The sequence below is a fragment of the Solenopsis invicta genome, chromosome 3, assembly GCF_016802725.1.
Source record: "Solenopsis invicta isolate M01_SB chromosome 3, UNIL_Sinv_3.0, whole genome shotgun sequence".
In the NCBI taxonomy this organism is placed as follows: Eukaryota; Metazoa; Arthropoda; class Insecta; order Hymenoptera; family Formicidae; genus Solenopsis; species Solenopsis invicta.
Window position 1 is genome coordinate 6,867,072 of NC_052666.1, and position 15,412 is coordinate 6,882,483.

The 15,412-nt window shown below is 37.1% G+C and overlaps 1 protein-coding gene across 1 annotated transcript; it reads left to right on the forward strand.

Moving 5' to 3' along the window:
• The first annotated feature begins 5,388 nt into the window (after positions 1-5,388).
• LOC113005312 lies at positions 5,389-10,650 on the forward strand. Its single transcript, XM_026140743.2, has one exon. The coding sequence runs from the start codon at positions 5,389-5,391 to the stop codon at positions 10,648-10,650; it is 5,262 nt and encodes a 1,753-aa protein (XP_025996528.2).
• The last annotated feature ends 4,762 nt before the right edge of the window (positions 10,651-15,412 follow it).

The window sequence follows — 15,412 nt, forward strand, 5'->3', positions numbered from 1 at the left end:
ACAGTTAAATTATTTATTTTAAACGCTGTTTTCAAAAAAAGCTGGTAATTTTCTAACAAAACCACTTTTTTAATTGTAGTGGAATATAATTCTGCTACATTCTCCAAAACACTTTTTCTTCTTAGAATTGCAGCCTGTTTTGATTTCTGTATGCAAGTGTTTTACTCACGTTAATAAAATTACCAGTGGAAGCTGCCATTATTTTAAAACTAAAATGTTTGCTTTCGTTACGCATGTTCCAGTACCTGATTGGAGGACCTAATTCTCTTATAACTCGGGGATAATGTATGAGAAAGTGTTGTTTCGGTGTCAAATGTCGCTCAGGAAAAAGAAATAAAATTAATTTGTGATGATCATGAATCATTTCTTGTAGTAAAAATGTTTCACTTATTTAAATACGTGAAGCCATAACAATATCGAGAATCTTTAATATAAGAAAATACAAATGCCAATAATTATTATCTGCTGGAATTTTATTACCTATGAGTAAAGGCAATATTCTAATTAAGCACCAGATTTGAGCGGCACTTTGTCCTGTTGCACCACCAGGCCTATTTATTTGTTCTTTTGTCAACGTAGTTGGCTTATTTTTCATATCACAAAAACCATAACTAAAGCTTTTTAAGCTACCATTTAAAAAAGATAAAGTAAAAAATTTGTCATTAAATATAAATTGTCTTAATATAAGTCGCAATTCTAATGATCCCCAGCCTTCAAATATATCATGCATACAGTCTACTGAAAAGTTTTTCGTAACATGCCAGTAATTCAATGTATTGAGACAATAACTGGTATTAATTCCAGTTTCAGAAACTGTTTTTATTCCATTTAACCCGTCTGCCAGATGTTTTTCGTAATTTTCTGGTGTTCTTGCAAATTTCGCAGAAATTTTTGTAGTACATGAATTCATAACATCTTTGTGCAAAGTACAAAACCTACAATAAAAATTGGCGGTGAAACCTTCTACCAAACAGTTTCTGAATTCCTAAATTATCTCCGGTAAATTGCCATAAAATAAATTTTAGATGATGTTTAATGTTGCTATTTTCATAAACTATTATGTCATCTTTGTTTAAGTCTTCCAATTCTCTAATAAGAGGCTGTAAAATTTTGTTGTAATCATATTTTTTAACATCAAAGTGTATAACCGCACAGTGTATATTACAAAGAAAAATATTTTCCAGAGAAGACATATGTATAAGAGGCAAGTCTTTTATCGTAAAATAAATAAGGCCAAGTTTATGAATTCCAGCTTTTGAACCTAAAGGATTTGTAATTTCAACATCGTCTATATAAAACTCTAAAGCTATTACATTATCATCAATGGACAAAATCTCATGATTTTTATAATAAGGACCTTGTTGTAAGTTAATCATTTCATTAACAACATTCTTAGCTCTTTGTTTATACTGCGTAATATTATTTAGAATACCATCAGAAGTTAAAAATTTTATGAGCAATTCCTTTAATGGAACGTGTTGAAATGTTTCTTTTACTCGTATCAGACGCATCACACCTGACTTATATCTATTTTCATAACGCACTCCTAATTCAATTTCTAATGGTGCTACATAGGTTGGCTAATTTTTTACTAAATTCTGTAATTTTTGTACAGTAGAATAATGTTTTAGAGCTAATGACAATGTACCAAATTCTTGTAAGAGATTATTGTGTTCCTCTGAAAAAATATTCCCAATAAATGAATCTTTTATTCTTTGTTTCAATAAAGATGTAACATAAAATCTGATGTCTTCTCAATATTGCTTACTGCGGCAGTGACTGTAACATTTGATTGTGCCAATAAATCAATGCAGTGTTGAGCAGCTGCATTTTTAACCCTTTCATAGTATTATCTAGCACATTGTGATTACTATTCTCAGATTGAATTGCATATGTAGACAAATTTACAGTTTCTATATTTACGTTATTAGTTGGCAGATGATCTGTGAAAATAATTTCTGGTTTATGCATATGACTGATAATACGACATTTTCTACAATGTTGAATAAAATTAAACACTTTCATAAACATTTGAGAACAATTATTTTCAGCGCACACAATAATTTCGCCATCTCTAATGCCATGAAATAAACGAATATGTCTACGTAACATCTCAGTTTCATTAAATATTTTTTTACATTTTGGACATTTCATGACTGTTCTGAAATGTGAGAAAATAACTGCGTTTTTAATTCTCGTACAGAAGCCGGGATATGCTTATCAGAAAGAGAAGCAGTTTTATAAAATACAATATCTAAAACTGCCACACATTCTTGCAGAATTCAGAGTAATTAATATTACAAATAAAGGGCATTTTAAAACACAAATCAACATCTTTCAAAACAGTCGGTACATTAATAGTATGATTTTCTACGATAACAAAAATTTGTGTTGGTCGAGATTCTTCTCCAGTCAGCAGAATAAACGGTTGTTTTCGACGCTTATCTGGTCCTAAACGGTCATTAGCAAGATAGTAATCTAAATTTGTTGTTTCCTACAAAAAAATATCAAATTTATTAATATTAAAAGTGCATAGTATAAGAAATTTTTTTAATAATGAGACTAATTGCTGGAATCAGTAACATCATGAAATACGCTAATTATATACCATCGTTTTTCAGAAATGTATTATGAATAATGCCAATACAGCTTGTAATAATATATATTAAATATATAAAAAAACCTGTATATAAGAAACTATAAAATTTAGTACTCACAGGAATAACATCGATGAAATGCAATTTAGAAACCTGTGAAGTTGGTTTGATCCTAGTCGTTTCTTTTTTACCTTGTTCTTTGATTAAAAATGCTGTTTGAGGGAGAAGAAATGGAAGCAGTCGCAACGCAGTTATGGTCCGATCAGAATCTATTTTTGAAAGTTATATTATTTTTGAAAGTTATATTAAAATCAAAATTATTTATAAATCTAAAGTAATGAAAATTGTTTTATTAACCTTGCGCGCATAGTTCTAGTGCAAATTTTTCAGCTGCTGTTCGTCCGCAGTTTTTGGCTTGAAAGATTATTCTTTCTGAAAGTAAGCCAAATTCACTACAAAGAGCATCTCCTTGTTGTTGTGAATATCGTTGCACAAATTCTTTATCTATCTGAAAGATAAAATCAAAAGATACTTTAAATATCTATTGCACAATATATTTCTCTTTTTTTTCTCTTTGTTTAAATAAATTGTTATATTTAAAATTAATACAAATGACCATAAAAATATTTACAATTTCTGGATCTAATAATCGAGGCCATGCATCAAGAATTTCTGTAAGAGAATGCTTCTCGTCAAAAATAAAAACGTCTCTTGCAATTGCAGTATCACGCATACGTTCAATTACAACAGATCTTGGCGTAGAGTTTTCTTTCAATCATTGTTGCATTTGCAGATCTTCTTGGCTGATTGCTGCATTTTTTCTTAAACATTTTATAGTTGTTTCTTTGTTGTCCTCTTTAGATATTTTCCTGTTACGTGATTGTATTCCTAATGCTGTTTTATCCCCGGGACTAAGATGTTTCCTCCAGTTTTTGATTCGTTCTTTAATAAGTCCAGATGACGTACTTCCATTCTGTCCTTCACAGAACCACTGTTCCTATAAATGTTACAATTCAATGGCTGTACAAACTGAAAATTTACAAGTTTTTTATTACTAACATAGCCTTTTCCTTCGTGACCTTTCAAAGATGGAAATTGTTGTATAATTAGCTGTGCTAAACTGGTTTTCCGTGCTGTAGTGAGAAAAGGCCCATATTTTTTAATAAGTGCCGAAACAAACAATCGATTAATTCGCTGTTTGTCACACCAACCAATTTGTTTTTCTTTTCTAAGCAAGGATAAAATGTTTGTGTACTTCTTTTGCAATATTTGTATCAGATCAAGATTAACTAAATCAAAAGATGATTGTGTAGAAAGAGAAAATGAATGATTAGAATCAAATGAATCTGATTCAGATACACTTATCAAGTCAGTATTGTCAATGGAAGCAGTAGATACAGGTAATGATATCTCAGATACACTTCTCAAGTCAATCTTATCACTGGAAGCAGTAGATACAGATAATGATATGTTGTATAGCTGTTATAGCGTTTCGTATTAAGCTATTAATTAGTCTACAGCGTTTGTATTTAGATTATTAATCACTCCGCGTTACAAGCGGCTAAGTATTTTTATTGTTAACACGTATTTGATTTCAAACCGCGATTCAAGATTGGTGCTCAATGTATCCTTTAACATTGTCAACGTAGTTGCTCAATCTCTCCAGCGGTCGCGCTGAGATCGTCTCTCACGGGCGCGACGTGTGGCATCTAAGAACTCCGTTCTCTCTCTCTTCGCCTTCGACCACCGAGCGGAACACACGCGTTGTAAAGAGCGCAAGAAATAAACGTTTGTTCAACCAACAACATACAGTCCACATTTACTCAAGGAATATCAGTCCCAACACACGACCAGCGGTGACTGGCGTAACATTTTGGTCCTTCGAGCCGGATGCAGGTTAGAGGCTCGAGAGGTTGAGCAAAGGATAAAACAAGGTACCATATCGTGGTGATTCCGCCCGCGAGGCTTGAGCAGCACATTTAAGCCGCCGGCAGACAAGAAGTTCGGGTCTCAGCAAGGCGCAGCAATCTCCGCTCGTCCCAAAAGCAAACCGCGCAATAAATAGAGAAGACGCGTTGTCGGAATCTCGCCGTTTCGTGCATCGCATCGTTGCCCGTGACGAGGAAGACGCGTTGTCGTAATCCCGCCATTTTGCGTATTACATCGTCGGACGTGACGAAGAAGACGCGTTGTCCGAATCTCGCCGTTTCGTGCATCGCATCGTCGCCCGTGACGAAGAAGACACGTTGTCGTAATCTCGCCATTCCGCGTATTGCGCTGTTGCTCGTGACGAAGAGCATAGTATATCCGCTATAAGTAATACACGCCGAGGCGCTACTTGTCCGTCGCGTACGTCAAGGCGCCACTTTCTGTCGCTTGTATCAAGGCGCCATTCTTTCCTTGCGTAAAGCAAGGCGCTACTTTCTCCGTTGCGTACAGCGAGGTGCAATATTTTCGGGGCGTACAGCGAGGCGCCACGTTTCCGGATTCCGGCGCGTATAGTACAACAGAACCCTGCAGCTGCGTGCATAGGGTCGCCGTTTCCTCCGCCGCATACAGCGAAGCGTTACCTCTCCGGCGCGTGCGTCAAGGCGCTGCTTTCGCCATCGAGTGCAGCAAGGTGCAATAGTTCGGTGCGTACAGCAGGACGCTACGTCTCCGGACACCGGTGTGTATAGCGCGGCATAATCGTTCCGTTGCATATAAAAAGTGCATAGTCTTTCCGTTGCGTATAGCCATAACTTTTAGCGATTAAGAAACATTGTAATTAAACACATAAAAAAAAAACGCGATGCCTGATTCGAGTGAAACTGGCGCGGGATCGGGAGCCGCACCATCGAAGGCCGCACAATTAAGGTCACTAAAACAAAAACGCTCACAGGTAAAGTCTCAGTGCACAAGGTGCGCAACGTATTTGGGCGGATTGGACGCGCAAAATACGTCGGTCGTCGAATTGCGTCAAAGGCTTAAAAAATTCAGCGAGACGTGGAACGACTTCAACACAGTGCAAACGGCGATCGAAGAGATACAGGACAGTCCGGAAGATGCGAGAGGCCACGACGAAGAAAGAGCTACATTCGAAGAAAGATACTTCCAGATCGCAACGGAGCTCGAAATATTAATTGAAAACAAGACGAGGAATCAAATGCTTACCGCAGACCACACTACACAATTACCAAGAGGGGGAACGCCGGCTACTCAAGGAAGCGTGGGTATTAATGATCACTTAAAATTACCGCGCGTTAACCTCCCCACATTTGCAGGCGCTTTTGAAGAGTGGATGCCGTTTAGAAATATGTTCCAGAGCATGATCGATAATAACACATCATTGCCCGAGGTTCAAAAAATGCAGTACTTAATGTCGGCGTTAAGAGGTGAAGCGCGCGATGTAGTGGGCTCGCTCGAGGTAGCGGACGAAAATTATATTGAAGCTTGGGAAATGCTTAAAGAAAGGTACGATGACCCTGGCTTGATAATTCAAAAGCACATCCGTGCGTTATTCGATGTTCCAACGATCGTCAAGGAAAACCATCTACTCATACGACGATTACTGGACAACGTTCTGAAGCACTTACGAGCTCTTAAAGCATTAAAAAGGCCCACGGATTACTGGGATGATTTGGTCATTCACCTGGTGACAAGCCGGTTAGATCCCAAAACGAGCAGAGCTTGGGAAGTCACCCTTAAGCGGGGAGAGATACCTACCCTCAAGCAATTGACGGATTTTCTCGCACAGCACAGTAAGGCCTTGGAGGCATCAGTCCGCACAGCTCGAACAGGATCCTCAAGCACGAGCCAAGACAGGATTGGCCAAGCCAGGGCCACAACCGCGAACATAGCCACAACCAATAACAAGTGCGCTTACTGCGAAAAGGAAAACCATGCTATATACAAATGCGAAGACTATCTACGGCTGGATGTAAGTCAGCGAATAAAAGAGGCTAGATCACGCAGGTTATGCTTAAATTGCTTAAAGGCTGCATCTCACCAAACCAAGCATTGTAACGTAAAGCCGTGTCGCCAATGCAACAAACGGCACAATACGTTGCTTCATCTTGAGCAAGCATTGATTAAGAAGGCGGAAACGTTAACGGAAAGCTCAAGCGCTGCGGTGGGAAAGATAGTAGCGACATCCTTAAACCACGCCGCAAGCGTGCAAAACAAACAAGTGTTACTGGCGACAGCCGTGGTCAAGGTAACGGATAGCAGAGGCAACGAGGTGCTTTGCAGAGCATTATTGGACAGCGGGGCTCAGTCTTGTTTTATAACTAGCAGTTGCGCGAAGAAATTAGCCCTCGAACAGTTTGGTGCTTACACTCCAGTGCGTTGCCTCGGAGAACTGTCCACACGAACGAATAAAAGAGTCAGAATAAAGCTACAATCAAGAATCAATAAGTTCAAGGCGGATCTCGATTGCCTAATCATAGATCAGATCATACAGTTCATGCCTGACGATACGATTAATACCAATGATATTCAAATTCCGGAGGGCATTATTTTGGCAGATCCAGAATTCTATGAACCCGCAAGAGTTGACTTGCTTTTGGGAGCAGAAATTTTTTTTGACATCATGTGCATCGGCAGAATCAAGCTCTCGACGGCGCAACCAACGTGGCAAAAAACATTGCTCGGCTGGATAATTAGTGGCAGCCTCGTGACGACAGCTCGGAAACAAAATGGCACGATGTGCAATTTAGCAATCTATGATCAATTGAACGCAAATCTCACTCGATTTTGGCAAATCGAACACAACGAAAGGCAAAGCACCGGGTCCCCGGAGGAGCGCGCATGCGAAAAGCACTTCGCCAACACATATAAACGAAATAAAGAAGGAAGGTTTATAGTGTCCATGCCAATAAAAGAGGATCGACTTCAAGAGCTTGGAGAGTCCCGCGAACGGGCTGTTCAGCGATTCAGAAACCTTGAAAGAAAATTTACAAGGCAGCCGCAATTGAAGCAGGAATATGCTAGATTCATACACGAATATCTAAAATTAAAGCATATGAAAGAAATTCGAAAGGATGACGCTAGATGGAATGCGCAACCACAATGCTATCTTCCACATCATTGCGTCATAAAGGAAACAAGTTCGACTACAAAATTAAGAGTAGTATTCGATGCATCCAGCAAAGATACAAAGGGCGTCTCATTAAATGATATCCTGATGGTAGGACCGGTGCTGCAACAAGACCTTGTGTCAATCTTGTTAAGATTCCGAAGTTTTAAGTATGTAATAACGGGCGACATAGCTAAAATGTATCGTCAAATACTCATCACGGACGATCAAACAGCACTTCAACGTATTGCCTGGAGAGACGATCCAAACCAAGAGCTTAAAACTTACGAACTATTAACGTTAACATACGGAACAGCGCCAGCATCCTTCTTGGCAACTAAAGTTATTTATCAATTGGCCGAGTTAGAGGAAAATCGATTCCCAAAAGGTGCAGCAATTGCACGAAGAGACTTCTACATGGACGACCTTATAACGGGTGCTAACTCGATAGAAGAGGCGGTCGTGGGTCGTGACCAGGTGGCAGCGTTGTTACAAAAGGGAGGATTTACGCTTAGGAAATGGGCGTCCAATCATCCGGAGCTACTAAAAAGCATTCAAGGGTGCACAACCGACGGCACAATTATGGAGCTGGATAAAGACGGTGCAGCAAAGACGTTGGGCGTGAAATGGAATCACGAAAAGGATGTGTTCCAATACTCCATCAAAATAGCGTGCCCTACATCATGCACAAAGCGTCAAATGCTTTCCGGCATAGCCCAAATATTTGACCCTGTCGGACTATTGGCGCCAGTAATACTAACAGCAAAACTACTAATTCAAGAACTGTGGAGATTGCAATTAGGTTGGGACGAGTCATTGCCCACGGATGTATTCACGAAATGGTCAAATTACGTTACGGACATACAATGTTTGAACGAGTTCTGTGTCCAGCGACGAGTCATGGAGGACGCAAAGACGTCGCCCCAACTTCACGGATTTTGTGATGCCAGTGAGAAGGCGTATGGCGCATGCATTTATGTGCGAAGCCTCGATCGGAATAACATGGTTCGGACACAATTATTGTGTGCAAAGTCCAGGGTAGCCCCACTTAAAGCGGTATCCATCCCGAGGTTGGAGTTATGCGGAGCTCAGCTGCTGGTGCAATTAACAAACAAAGTCAAGACTTCGTGTGATATCAAAATAGAAAAGGTCTATTATTGGACGGACTCTTCGATAGTATTACATTGGATTAAAGCAACTAACAAGAAGCTTCCAGTATTTGTGGCTCATAGGGTAGGAGAGATCCAGGAGTTCACATCCATTGAGGACTGGAATCATGTAGGAACAAAAGAAAATCCAGCAGACTTGGTTTCCCGAGGCGTCGTACCAAAGGAGCTATGCGAGTCGCAATTATGGTGGCACGGGCCTATATGGCTAAAAGACCAAGTTCAAATCGATCGTCGAGCAGATGTCGAAGATATTGACGACGAGCCAGAACAGCAGAACGACCGGGTGATAGTGGCAATGGTCAAACAAGCAAAGGATAACATCGTGAGTCGATTCTCCAGTCTTCAAAAACTCGTTCGGGTTACGGCTACATGCATAAAATTTCCGTGGCTTTGTAAGAAGGGAAGCGAAGTAAAAGCATCGCAGCCGTTAACAGTCGAAGAATTGGAGCAGGCCAAAAAACGCATAGTCAAAATGGAACAACTAAGCGCATTCGGGCCGGAAATGCGAGCCTTGTGCGAGAGACAAGCCATAGGAAGTAGTAGCAAGCTAAAGCATCTCAACCCATTTCTAGACAACGACGGCCTACTGCGCGTAGGGGGTAGGTTACAACACGCGGAATTACCATACGAAACCAAGCATCCGTTAGTATTACCCCATCACTCGAAACTTACCGAGCTAATAATACTGCACGAGCATACGAGACATTTTCACGCAGGCGCGGACGCGACATTAGCGGCGGTGCGACAATTGTACTGGCCTCTCAAGGCGCGCGGTGCGGTTAGGAAAATAACTCGCACATGTATTAAGTGTTTTAGGTTAAGTCCTCGCAATTCAGAGCAAATAATGGGAAGTTTGCCAATTAGTAGGGTCACCCCGTCAAGACCGTTTGCGAATACGGGCGTGGATTTCTGCGGTCCCATATATGTACGTGAACGCAGGGGGAGAGGGGCCAAGCGTGTCAAAGCCTACGTAGCAGTATTCATATGTATGGCGGTCAAAGCCGTGCATTTGGAAGTAGTTTCGGACCTGACTACAGACGCATTCCTTAACGCCTTCAAACGATTCATTAGTCGGAGAGGAAAGCCAACCAACGTGTACTCAGATAACGGCACCAATTTCATTGGAGCAAATCGCGAGCTGGAAAAGTGTCTAGAGTTGTTTCGCTCGGAACAATCAAAGCGCAAGATCTTGGATCACGGAGCGCTAGAGAAAATTAAATGGCACTTCATTCCGGCACGGGCGCCTCATTTCGGAGGCCTATGGGAGGCTGCGGTGAAAGCCTGCAAGACTCATTTCTACAAGACAGCTGCAGAAGCAGCCATGACATTCGAAGAAGCCTCTACGCTCGTAGCTCAAATAAAGGCTATTCTAAATTCACGTCCTATAACAGCATTGTCCGATGACCCCAACGATTTGAGTTTCCTATCTCCCGGCCACTTTCTTATAGGAGACGCTTTGACATCTTATCCAGAGGGAGATGTGTTGGAAATAAAAGTCAACAGACTATCAAGGTGGCAAATGGTGGAGAGAATACGCCAACATTTTTGGAAAAGATGGTCCTCGGAATATCTACTCAACCTACAGCGGCGAAACAAATGGTTGTCAAATACAGGCCCTCAAATAAAGGTTGGTCAATTAGTCGTGTGTCGAGAAGACGGCTTACCACCGTTGAAATGGGCTCTCGGCCGAGTGCAATCTGTATATCCCGGAACGGATGGAGTAGTTAGAACGGCAACGATCAGGACTGCCACCGGCGAGTATAAGCGTCCAGCCGCCAAATTATGTATACTTCCCGTAGAAGACAGTACAAATAGTAGTAAGGAATAAGTAGATATTAAGGCATTAGTTTGTAAGTTTAGAAGTTATATACATTGTATTGCAATAGTTATCTTAATATGTCAAACCAAAGTTTAATTTAAGAATGTAAAGCGTTGATAACTACTGTCTATCAAGGCGCGCGGCATGTTATAGCGTTTCGTATTAAGCTATTAATTAGTCTACAGCGTTTGTATTTAGATTATTAATCACTCCGCGTTACAAGCGGCTAAGTATTTTTATTGTTAACACGTATTTGATTTCAAACCGCGATTCAAGATTGGCGCTCAATGTATCCTTTAACATTGTCAACATAGTTGCTCAATCTCTCCAGCGGTCGCGCTGAGATCGTCTCTCACGGGCGCGACGTGTGGCATCTAAGAACTCCGTTCTTCCTCTCTTCGCCTTCGACCTCCGAGCGGAACACACGCATTGTAAGGAGCGCAAGAAATAAACGTTTGTTCAACCAACAACATACAGTCCACATTTACTCAAGGAATATCAGTCCCAACACACGACCAGCGGTGACTGGCGTAACAATAGCACTTCGTCTAATGAAGATTTGTATTCAGCTAACATCTTTGTAAATTTTAATCGTGGGCCAGCTGGTGGAATGAGAACTTTTATCGTATCCAAATCTAACAATTTAAATGATTCTTCATCAATTTGTTCTCTTGTTAAGGAAAATTAAATTAAGAATATCATGACTAAAAACGTTTCGTTTACTATAATACATATTACAGTAACGCAGCTGATCTTATAAAGTACTAAATAATAAAAAAAGTTCCACATAATAGTAATATTAAATAAACTATTAATTGCAATAGCCCAATATAAAATATAACAACTCACAAAATACTGCTGAACATATTTCATGACACTTACGATTAAAATTGTCTATAAAATTTTTAAATCCCCATTCCTGGAGTTTTTTAGCAATAAAATCTGTGTTATTGACTTTAGCCATTATTTCCGAAATAATCTGAATGAAAAATATACAATAAAAAAAAAGGCACGTATAATGTGGGTGACTGTTTATTAACGAATAAATTTATTATAAGTAACAAAAAACTGACGAACTGACTAATAAATAAATACAGAATGTGTGGTAGTTCTCATTTCTGAAAATCTTTAGTAACATGTATAACATATATGTAACACATATTTGTAACATGTACATAGTTCGTGCTTTATGTGCCTTATGTGTTATCATTCATTGTTTCATATTGCCCTTATCATCCATTTTTTTATATTACTCGATCTGTTTTTGATATTACTATTGTGAATATAAATGTCTAAACATTTGCTAGTTGCTTACTGCTCGATTAATCAATGAGCACAATTTTGCAATGAATACAATTTATAAATTGGTGGATGAAAACGATATTAACTATCAATGTTAGATTATTCCTGCTTATTATTTATAGGCCTGTCCAAAGCCGGTTCGCGAACTAAAGTGGTTCTACCTTTCCATCGCCTCGATAGAGCGAGACAAAGCAAACAAAAAAAAGTCACTATAAGCTCTTCCTGCATTCGAAGCTCTAGTCTATCGTAGGTAAGCTCGTGAACCAAGTTTTGGACAGATCTAATTTAGGTATATAAATTTTAGTGCCTACATAACCTAAATCTAAACGTTGATAACTAACGTGTCCGTCGGTCAATAAAAAAAATTTATTTTTACTTACTACAAAAGGTATCACTTTCTTCTTCTTTTTCTTTTTCTTTTACGAATTAGCAGTCTTTTTCTATCACAAATTAAGTAGCACTATAGCACTCTTGGAAGTACACGTCTTGTTGTCCCTCATACATAGCAACGACACCGCTACTCATTTGTTTTATTGAATTGTGGCGGTCAGTGGCGCTGCTTTGAAATGAAGTAATTCAACCATAGAAATGAGTCAAAAGAAATAACCATGTGGTTGTTTCTTTAAACACATGTTTTGTGTTAAAATAGTAAATTTTGACACATATGTAGTTAAGAATAACTAAATATTATTTAACTCAAGAAATTGGTACAAATTTAATCCGTTAACATTTAACAGTGTACACTATCGGTCCAATAACATATTTGTAATTTTCATTTCTTTTTAATTTATAATAAATTATTTTTACAGCTGAATTAGATATAAATGATAATATTGAAGCTTATGATATCGAAGTTATTAATATTGAAGCTAACGATACTGAAGCTAATGATATAGATGACTCTGAAATATTGAATGCTGACAGCATTTTTTTCGTTAAAAATACTGAAGATGAGCTATTCTCAGATAATATGCAAATAATTGAAAGAATTCAAAGTAACAAGGAAACAAATACCGATGAAGTAAATGAATTACGCGAATGAGCTCTTGATTGTAATATAAAGCATGCGCACTTAGATAAATTATTATTAATTTTACAAAAAAAATCACTTCCACAGTTACCTAAAAGTTCAAAAACTTTTTTATATACAATAATTTCAAAATAAATACAATCTTCAACGAAAAGGATGAAGAAATAGGACAGTTTGTCTATTTTGGATTAGAAGAAGGTATACGATTATATGTTAATACTAATCTTCATCAAAATAAGGAATTAAAATTACAATTCAATGTTGATGGATTACCATTGTTCAATTCTGGAAGAAGACAATTTTGGCCTATTTTGTGTAAAATTTTCTCAGAAATTGATGTTTATAAGTCTTTCGTTGTTGTCATTTTCAATGGTAATTCTAAACCAGCAAGTACACATCATTTTCTGACAGAATTTGTTACAGATTTAAATAATATAATGAATAATGATTTTATAACTGATAATGAAGTCTTTACAGTAAAATTACATGTTTTATATGTGATATGTCAGCTCGGTCTTTTTTGAAAATGACAAAAGAGCATGGAGTGCATGTGAAAGGTGTTTATGGTAGACGATGTGAAAACAGAACAATTTATGAATCTACGAGTGAGGAACTGAGAACTGATACATCATTCAGAAATCAAGATGATTCAGAGCATCATAATGGACAAACACCTCTCATATATATAGAACCGAAAATTAATTTAATATCTCAATTTGTTCTAGATTTAATGCATTTATGTAGTGGGGTGATAAAGAAATTGATTGAATACTGGACTATAATTTCTGGTAAAGCACGCGTAAGTCGTATCAACAAAGTAGAATTGTCACGTAAAATACTGAGTTTAAAAAACGAAGTACCTTTTGAATTTCAAAGAAGACCGAGAAGTACGAATGATGTGAAAATGTGGAAAGCAACAGAATTTCGTTTTTTCTTATTATACTGTGAACCTATAGTATTAAAAAGTATCTTAAATAAAAATTACTATAATCACTTTTTATTATGACATACAGCTTTTCGGATATTATCCAGTGAACATTTTGCAACATACAATATTAAAAAAAAAAATGCATAACCTTATTCATGTTACAGATGATACAAAAAACTTAAATTGTAATTTAAGTTATATTAATTGTTATCCTTTTGAAAGTTACTTAGGATTACTTAAACGATATATTCGTATAGCTGATAAACCTTTATAACAATGCAATAAGCCTTCCTTTTCTTGAAATTTTAAATTACAAAAAATTGAATAACAGTAACAAAACGTTTATATCTAAATTAAAAATAAATGGATCTTTTGTTATTAGTATTAAATATCCTAATAATATTATATTATTACAAGATGGTTTAATTTTTAAAATTAAACAAATTATTTGCGAGGAAAAAATTTTAAGAAAATAAAAATAAAAGGTTTTGAAGTTAAAAAAATAAAATATATTTATAAATATCTAATAAACTTTTGCAACTTAAAAATGTTTGAAATACTTGAATTTTCATCAAATTTTAAAATTTATTCTATAAATTTAATTAAACAAAAATGCGTTTCATTATGTTTAAATTTAGAAGAATTTAAGCTAAAGAGAACATTTGTATTATCCTTATTACATTAAAAAAATATTTCAAACTATTACTGATTGATAATTCATTTGTTTTTACATTTATTTATTTTATTTTATTTTCTTTATTTGTATTTAATTTTTCATAAAAAGTATTTATTGAATAATCCCAAATAAAAATATCTGGACGCATGCAATTTTACAAAGAATATATATACTTTTTTCATGAAAACTGTTTGCAAACACATAGAAATTCATCATTAAAACGGTTCAAGACTGAGTCAGTAGAGAAGAAGAGGGTAATATGGCACCCATTTTCATTTTATTGAATAACTAAAAAAAATGCATGAATTTTCCCCTTAAAATCGCAACTTTATTTTTTCGGAAAATCGTAATAGATCTCAATCAGGTAAACAAAAAATTTTCTATAGGTAGAACAAAATTAGGGTAAACATTTGCAGTAAGAATGAGATCTGCTTGTATTTCCCACTTAAAATCGCAAATTCATTTTTTGAGAAATCGGAATAGATCCCAATCAGGTACATAAAAAATTTTTTATAGTTGTGTTACGATCCGCCGGATCTGTAAACTGGCGGGTCGTAATGGGGTTTTGATTTTTGGCCGCTGTCACCAGTCGTCATGATTCGGGTGTTATGCCTGTCCTCAAGACGACAATTATTTGTTGATTGAACTGGTTTTTTATATGTTAGAAGGGGTTTTGGCTGTTACGTGGAAGAGGGTTCGTGGTACAGAAGGTGAAAAGAAAGGAAAGAGAAAAGAAACTGTCAGAACTTGAATTTACCCTTCAACTTTTTATTTACGATTCTAGTGATGTAATTACAAGTATAATTTTGCTTTAATATTACCGCGCGAATAATCA